The sequence below is a fragment of the Silene latifolia genome, chromosome 4 (genome assembly GCF_048544455.1).
Source record: "Silene latifolia isolate original U9 population chromosome 4, ASM4854445v1, whole genome shotgun sequence".
NCBI lineage: Eukaryota > Viridiplantae > Streptophyta > Magnoliopsida > Caryophyllales > Caryophyllaceae > Silene > Silene latifolia.
In genome coordinates this window covers 107,661,609-107,670,483 of record NC_133529.1, presented here as the reverse complement: position 1 = coordinate 107,670,483, position 8,875 = coordinate 107,661,609, and the positions used below count along the sequence as shown (strand labels likewise).

Below are 8,875 nucleotides of genomic sequence, written 5' to 3'. Positions count from 1 at the left end.
AGTATCTAGGAAATTACAAATGGCTTGTCTTTATTTACCAAGTGAGTTTTATTTGACCCGTCATAAACTTGTGACGGATATTGTCTGTCATAAGTTTGTGACGAGAATTTGTGAAAAAACAATTAGTCTCACTATAGACGGATATATACGTCTAAAGTGAAAGACGGATATATCCGTCTAAAACGCTTTAAGTAGTGACATTTTTTAGCTCCATCATACAACTTGTTGCTTGTCTTATGCTTAAAGTGAGTGGATATTTGGTCCGTCTATAATTATAGACGAATATCTCCCGTCTATAATGAAAATTTGTAGTGAAAAAACAATCCGTCTCATTATAGACGGACACTATCCGTCTATAGCTATAGACGGATAGTGTCCTCTCACAAATGAAAGTGGGTAGTGCAAGTGGGGGTATCCATTTCCCACCCACTTGCACTATCCACTTTCATTTGTGAAGGAACACTATCCGTCTATAGTTATAGACGGATAACATCCGTCTATAATGAGAATTTGTGGTGAAAAAAATAGCCTATAGGTGCACAATGTGAAACCAAGAAACTATAGAACGGCTGAGCAGCTGTACATCTTTGAGATCTGTACTGCCAAGATAGTACTAAAGAATTTTGGCAGATAAACCGAGAGCTTTACAGAGCATACAAGAAATTCACAAATTCTTGTTTGTGACGGTACATATCCGTCACTCTTAAGTCACTCTTAAGTGACGGATACCATTTTACCTCATAAAGTACCTACTTTTTCTCTCTCTGCAACACTATTCATGTGGTCCCCTTTCTCCACTAACCCATTTTGTTACCATTTTATCTCACAAAATATCCGCCACAAATGGTAATCCGTCACAAGGGAGACCAATTGCAAGAAATTTAGACACTGTTCTTAATAATAACATTTCATACGCCATCTAATATCTTCTGGTTTTATCTATGTCTTGGTCATCTCATAGATGGTTTAATTGCTCGTATAATTGATGATATCTAATATTAGGACTAATTATGAACGTTCTTATAATATGACTTGCTGCTTAACAAGATTTATCGCAAATGATAAAACTATACAGAGTATTTGTTATGATTATTTAACTACTTAATATTGCATTTTATTTGATCGTTAATGGCCTATGAGTGAGAGGAGTAAACGAGATTCTATCCCGCCAAAAACTGAAAAAACGTAGTAAGGAAACAATTTGGGAATGAATTTTAGTTATTTATGTTACCTAATTGTTAAAATCACATTTTCTTAATTAATAAAAAAGGCGAGTAATCAAATCTATCCTACGATACTAATTATACGGAGTATATATTTACTTATTATAATTATATTAACTATTTCCTTTTGGTACCACCTAGGCACCTATATGACTTTATAATTTCCTAATCACAAATAATCATGAAAGGGGTATAACCCGCCAAAATTGAAAAAACCGTTATAAAACGAAGATTGAGAAACCAATAAATTTGTCTCAAACGTTACCAAATATTAAGTTATTTTCTTAGTCGTTCTAAATTATTGATGATAAATCGAAGCCAGTAACAAGTTATAAAGGTCTAATCCCATAAATTAATCCTCCTATATACTAAGAGAATAAAACTTCCCTAAAGTGTTCAAACTTATATATGGAAACAATTAGATTTTCATTTATTAAACTAATTTTCCATTTAAAATAATCTATACATAAAAACTGTATCTCCTATTATTAACTTCTTGACGAATTTTTTTTTTTTTTAAATAATTTGATGTAGGTAAAATATTTTCATAAAAAACACAATTCATGGAATTATTCGATTATTTTGATTAATTTTAATATTAATTATTTTTTATAAAAATTCGTGAGATATAAATCTAAAATCTATAACTAATACACTAATATTTACCGCGGATCTACACTAGTTTAAAGATTAATCTAAGACATTATGAGTTCGAACAAGAAATGGCCCCATCACCTGGCGAAACGGTATGCGTCCTTGTCCTGTCAACTATTTTTCAAATTCTCTAACAAATTGATATTTATTGACAAATTAAAAAACAAGGGTAAAATCATTTATTTCTTCAAAAAAAAAAAACAGGAGCGAACTTTAGAGTTAGAGAGAGAAAGAGGAAGCACAGTATTTATAATGCTAGAGAGAAAAAGGGTCGAGGCCACAGAAGAGTAGCAGAGGAAGAGCATTCTGAAAAATCAGGAAAAAAAAAAAAGAAAAAGAAAAGGTTAGAGTTTATTTAATTAATTATAGTATAATGGCGTAAATTAAATGAAGGTATTCTGGTATGAAAGAACGAGTAATATTTGCAAAAAAAGGTCTCTTTCAAATCTGATAGTAACTTACCCCCCCGCTGCTGCTGCTTTCAACTTCCTTAATCATTACACAGACAGTAACCCCATTTCAAACAACACAACTTCGAACTACTATTACGGTTTTATCTTGTTTTTTATTTTTATTTATTTATTTCAATTTCAATATTTCACAGGGATTCTTCAACATTATTATTATTAATATTAAATTGATTTTATAAAAGTGAAGTCTGAAAGTGATTTTGATTGATGAGAGCAAAGATGCTGGAAATGTCTAATCATCTTTGAGGAGGCCATGTTTCGAGTTTTAGACCAAGTAAGTTGTTTCTTACCAGATCTGTTTTTTCATCTTTTCTTAGTCAAATCTTATTTGGAGTATTTCATTTTCTTATTTGGTATTTGGTAATGTATGTTTTCAAATCTGCTAACCTATTGGATCTAATCAAATCATGGATTTCATTTGAATTTGAATTTATTATGTGAGGTAGATGTGTTTTTATTCAAGTATGTATATTTGTTCACAGATTCTTGTTTAAGACGGCCATATCCGTTTTAATATTAAACCGGGTCAAAGGATAGTTTTTTTTTTGAGACAAAAGCAGGATGATGATGAGTACTATATGGTAATTTTGTGGACCTTGTACATTTTAGGGTTTAGCTGAAAATTAGCATTAATTATAGAAAAGGGGTAATACAATATAGGAATGTCAACAAAATGTCTAATCAAACCCTAAGTAATTTGGAAACAAGTGTATTTTTGCATTTGGAATTCCTGTTTACAACTTTTTCATCATGGTTAAATGACTATCTTTTGCTTATGCTACCCCACTCAGTTAGTTTAGTTAGTTATTAGCATCTCATGTTTCAATTTGCTTTCAACCTTTTAGTCAAACTTATGCACTATTCCTTGAATTTGCTATGTTCTGCATTTTTATGTACAATCTACTTTTTCCTTTATCGATTTTTATCCGAAATTAGACTTGGGGACACCGCTGCGTTATTTTGCCCTACACATTCGTATATGGAACCGTATGGCGTATGCTAATGAGATGATTATGAGACTGATCCATATTTCCTAGAATAGTTGGTAGTTATCCATGTTTTGGGGTGCAACTGTGCAAGATAGAGTTGCGATTTCACATTTTAGTAATATATGAGACGTTCTTTCGGAAAATTGTTTTTTTTTAATGGGACCAAAGGTCTACCACTAAGTGTGGATAAATGCTAAATTTCGTTTCTGATATCAGGAAAACGGTCAACTTGTACATACATGGCACAAGAAATCTTCTTGGAAGGTAATATTTGATAATTATGGATCTCCGAGAAGAGAGCTCTAAATTAGAATCGTTGGCAACCACAACATCAAGAAGACTGTCATCTGCATCTTCTGTGTTTCACTCGGCAAATCCATCGCCATTCTTTTCACCAGATTCGCCAAAGTCCCTTTTTTCGGAGTCCAATTGCCTGGAAAACCGGCTCAAAGATGCCACTGTTTGCATTAGTACAATTCCAGATCCTGATCAAGAGATGAACCTTAGATTGGCTCGTTCAGAAATTCCATCATCCCAACTGGCAACTGATCTGCAAATTCTCGAACGTGTATCATCCTCATCTGGATTGTCCAATGATACTTTCACAAATAGCCATACCCGGTGGATTGATTATTCAAGGCGTAGAGAAAGGAAAAAGAAAGTTGTGAGACATTATGGGGTGACATTCCCTTCAAATGCACCTTCTCTAACTACTAGTAGACTTAGAAATTGTGATGTGTATATAGGTTTACATGGAAGAAAACCTTCGTTACTAAGATTTGCTAGTTGGTTACGTGCTGAGCTGGAAGTCCAAGGTGTCAGTTGCTTTGCTTCTGACAGGGCTCGATGCAGGAACTCCAGGAAACAGAGAAATGTGGAGCGGGCCATGGATGTTTGTAGCTTTGGATTGGTGATCATTACAAAGAAATCTTTCAAGAATCCATATACCATTGAGGAGCTGAGATTTTTTTCTAGTAAGAAGAACCTGGTTCCTGTGTTCTTTGATGTGTCTCCAAGTGATTGCCTTGTCAGGGATATCATTGAGAAACGGGGAGAACTATGGGAGAAACATGGGGGCGACGTATGGAACTTATATGGTGGGTTAGAGAAGGAATGGAAAGAAGCTATCTATGGCCTTTCCCGGGTTGATGAGTGGAAATTGGAGGCATATAATGGTGATTGGAGAGAATGCATTTTGAGGGCGGTCACTTTACTAGCAATGAGATTGGGGAGGCGAAGTGTGGTGGAGCGATTGAGCAAGTGGAAGGAGAAGGTAGAGAAAGAGGAGTTTCCATTGCCTCGAAATGAGAACTTTATTGGGAGGAAAAAGGAGCTATCCGAGTTGGAGTTTATGCTATTTGGAGATGTCAGTGGAGATTCAGAAAGGGATTATTTTGAGATCAAGACTAAACCCAAGAGAAGAAATTTGAAAATTAATTGGAGTAGGAGTAACTCCATGGAGAGGCAGAAAGAGTCTGGGATTCGGAAAGGTAAAGAACCCCTCATTTGGAGGGAATCCGAGAAAGAGATTGAAATGCAAAATGCCAGTTTTCCTCAAAATGAGCAAGATCATCCGCCCAAAACAAAGAGTGGTAGAAAATATAGCAGAAGAAAAAGATGTATGAAAATAGTTTACGGAAAGGGTATAGCGGTAGCATCTGGTGAATCTGGGATTGGCAAAACAGAGCTTCTTCTCGAGTTTGCATACAAATTCCATCAAAGATACAAGATGGTGTTGTGGATTGGAGGGGAAAGTAGATACATTAGGCAAAACTATCTTAACCTTTGGCCTTTTTTAGAAGTTGATGTAGGAATTGAGACTTGTTCTGAGAAGAGTAGAGTAAAGAGCTTTGAAGAACAAGAAGAGGCAGCTATTTTTAGAGTACGGAGAGAACTAATGAGGAATTTGCCATACCTGGTGATCATTGACAATTTGGAGAGCGAAAAAGATTGGTGGGATCATCGACTTATAATGGACCTTCTTCCTCGATTTGGTGGCGAGACCCATTTCCTAATATCCACCCGTTTGCCTCGTGTGATGAACCTTGAGCCTATGAAGCTCTCTTACTTGTCTGGGGTGGAGGCTCTCTCTTTGATGCAAGGAAGTACATCAATAGAGTACCCTCTTACTGAAATTGATGCTCTCCGAGTTATTGAGGAGAAACTTGGAAGGATAACCTTAGGCCTCGCCATTGTCGGAGCAATACTTTCTGAGCTTCCCATAAGTCCCACTAGGCTCTTGGATACCGTCAACCGGATGCCTTTGAGGGACTTCTCGTGGAACGGTAAAGAAGGTAACACACTAAGGAAAAACACCTTCCTATTGCAATTGTTTGAGGTTTGCTTCTCGATTTTCGACCATGCTGATCGACCAAGAAGTTTGGCAACGAGGATGGTCCAGGCAAGTGGTTGGTTTGCACCAGCATCAGTCCCGGTTCCACTCTTAGCATCAGCTGCTCACAAAATCCCGGAAAAGCACCATGGGTCCCGGTTATGGAAAAAAATTGTCCGTTCCTTGCCTTGTGGTCTTACCTCATACAATAAAAAGTCTGAAGTTGATGCAGCTTCTATGCTATTGAGGTTCAACATTGCTAGGAGTAGTACTAAACCAGGTTATGTTCATTTTAATGAGATTGTCAAGCTGTATGCCCGAAGAAAAGGGGTGACCGGAATTGCTCAAGCAATGGTTCAGTCTGTCATTACTCGGGCATCCGTGCTACACGACTCGGACCATTTGTGGGCCGCCTGTTTTTATATATTTGGGTTCGGGAATGATCCTATAATTGTGGAACTCAAGATTTTGGATTTACTGGTTTTCGTGAAGGAAGTGGTGTTACCTCTTGCCATTAGGGCATTTATCACATATTCACGGTGTAATGCCGCTCTTGAACTCCTTCGCTTGTGCACGAATGCTCTCGAGGCGGCAGATCAGGCATTTGTTACTCCAGTTGATAAATGGTTGGACAAGTCACTTTGTTGGAGACCCGTCCACACTAATGCACAGTTAAACCCGTCACTATGGCAGGACATGGCACTAGCGAGAGCCACTGTGTTGGAGACCCGGGCTAAGCTCATGCTCAGAGGAGGGCAATTTGGTGTTGCTGATGATCTAATTAGGAAGACCATTTTTATTAGGACTTCTATTTGTGGTGAAAAACATCCAGATACCCTTGCTGCTAAGGAAACCCTGGCCAAAATTACCAGGCTTCTGGCCAATGTTCAAGCACATACCTCATCATAGTTTTTTATTATTCTTTTTTGTAAGGAGAAATTTACATTAGGAGTATACATAGCTGATAGTCTCCCTTGAATAATGTCATTGTTAACATTTCAGAGAATTATTTTCATTCTATACTAGTTAATACTCAATGACATGCCTTCCTAAGTTCCGAATAGTGTTATCTGTGTAATTACGGTGTTCTCTTGTGTGGAGATCTCGAAGCGACTGAACCAGACAAGACTAATATCCGGAATTGCTCAAATCGCCGATGTTACATTGGCTGTTAAGTAAATGATTTTTGGCCTACTGTGATGTTTGTTTTAATAGAATTCTGTAGGTAGGGCTGCCACTATGCCAGCAATTGCAAGTGCTTGGATGGTGCAATTGCAAGTGCTTGGATGGTATATGACCACCACAGCTGAGATAAAGTTGATACAGTCCGATACAAGATTAATATGACTGATATAAGGCTTATACAGCATACATGACTAAAAACAAGCTGCGTTAATCACGATTCTCTACGGTTATTGCAAATGTGAATTCCTGACTGTTATCGAAACTTAGTACCATGGCTAAGCCATCATCTGCCCACATTTCGCAGAGATCGAGATCTTGTAAACTTGACCCGAAAATTTGTAAGTCATATGACTGATCCGAAATTTGTAAGTCAGTTCAACATCCGTTCAATTCAAGTTGCAAGACAATGGGTTTATCTGACTTTTAAAGAGAAACTAGGTAGTAATTGTTTTTAAATTTTATTATTATTAAGAAAAGGAAAATGAGATAGCGACACCGATGTTACTCAAATTGAGCGACACCCGGGGTATTATTGTAACTTACTTATGTTTTTTGCTTTCCCTCCATCAAAATTCAAATTTCAAACTAATTAATGTTAAAGGGTAATTTAGGAACTTAAGATTAATTAATTAAAAAATATTGAATAATAAATTAAAAAAAATCAAAAGATTTCTGCCATGATTCATCTTTTGTGTAGCATTTGACTAGCCATGATTCATCTTTTCTAATTTACAAGTAATAATTAATTATTCAAAAAGTAGCATATAACCACCTCGCTACAATGGCATTTGAGTCATATTTGAGGAAGTGGGTAGTGTAGACACCTCGTTTCTGCACCTCCCGCAAACCACCCGGTAATGATTGGGCCGCATGTTTGGTACGCGGAACAATTTGTGACAGTTCGTAAGTTTATCGTCAAGTGATTGCTCAAACATTAATGTCTACCTCTTAGTTGTCATCTACGCGCCGATACGGTTGTTTTGGCAGTAATTAGAGTACATTTGGAGTCCGGGCCTAAAACCGTCTTCATTTTCTGATAACCGTTAAATCCCGAGTCAGAATGTTCTGGAATGTTCCGGATATTTCTATTCCATATTTTAATAAATATTTCACAATCTTTAATCTTTGGTAAACAATTTCCCGTAATATTCATACAAAATATTAAGGAAAATAAGATTATCCCGTTATTCCATAATTTAAACACGGAAATCTTTCTTTCGCAGGAGGAAACCGCCTGGGAACAGACGCGCGGCAGTGCTTTGCGCCTCTTCCAAGAGACGATGGATCTGCTGCGTCTCTTCCCGTCCCTTTTCTGCGTTTTTTTCGTATCTTTTTCATATCTTTTCGAGATTCACTTCCAAAGTCTCTCCGAAAACCCTATTCCGTCGTGTGATTAGTATAAATAGAGACCTTCGGTCTCACATATTTCTCACGCGAGTGTCCGCCCTTCTCTTCTCCCTTTGCATTCTAAGTCCACGTTCTTACTTATTGGCGTCTACGTGCTTGAACTTTCGACCACGTAAGCTCGGATCCTTCTGAGTACCAGCCTCGTTTGCATGACCGACCAATTTGACCAACTCCACAATAATCAACTTAATTAATCTTAATCGTTTTCCTCCTACGAGGGCACTTTCGTTACATTCGAGTCGAGCATCACTAAATCGATAACTTAGTTCATCTCGTTTCGTCAAACATGTAAGTCTGAGGGTGTAAATTTCTCTTTTATTATTGTTCTTTATTTATTGTATCACTAATGTAAGATTTATGTCGAAAGCACACTTAAAACCGATTTCTAAAACCTTGTTTAAAACCCTTTTTTCGGATTATCAGAAGACAACCGTCGAGAAAGGACGCAGCAACTGCTGCGCCTCTTCGAAGGGACGCAGTACCTGCTGCGCCTCTTCGTGAGGCTGCTGCAGTTCCTGCTTCCTTTCTTCTTCCTTCGTCTTTTGCCAATTCGTTTGTATTTATTTTCTTTCGTTTGTTCTTTGTTTCTTTGACATAATAACTTAAGCATAATAA

At 37.1% G+C, this 8,875-nt stretch overlaps 1 protein-coding gene across 1 annotated transcript; it reads left to right on the top strand.

Annotated features, from left to right (window-relative positions):
• The first annotated feature begins 1,986 nt into the window (after positions 1-1,986).
• On the top strand, positions 1,987-6,737 carry LOC141653766 (uncharacterized). The gene is made up of 3 exons (XM_074461612.1): positions 1,987-2,220; positions 2,482-2,621; positions 3,553-6,737. The coding sequence occupies exon 3, from the start codon at positions 3,617-3,619 to the stop codon at positions 6,575-6,577; it is 2,961 nt and encodes a 986-aa protein (XP_074317713.1). The 5' UTR covers positions 1,987-2,220; positions 2,482-2,621; positions 3,553-3,616; the 3' UTR covers positions 6,578-6,737.
• The last annotated feature ends 2,138 nt before the right edge of the window (positions 6,738-8,875 follow it).

Excerpts from the sequence above, each read along its gene's own strand:
- LOC141653766 (XM_074461612.1), top strand. The coding sequence starts at position 3,617 with ATGGATCTCCGAGAAGAGAGCTCTAAATTAGAATCGTTGGCAACCACA.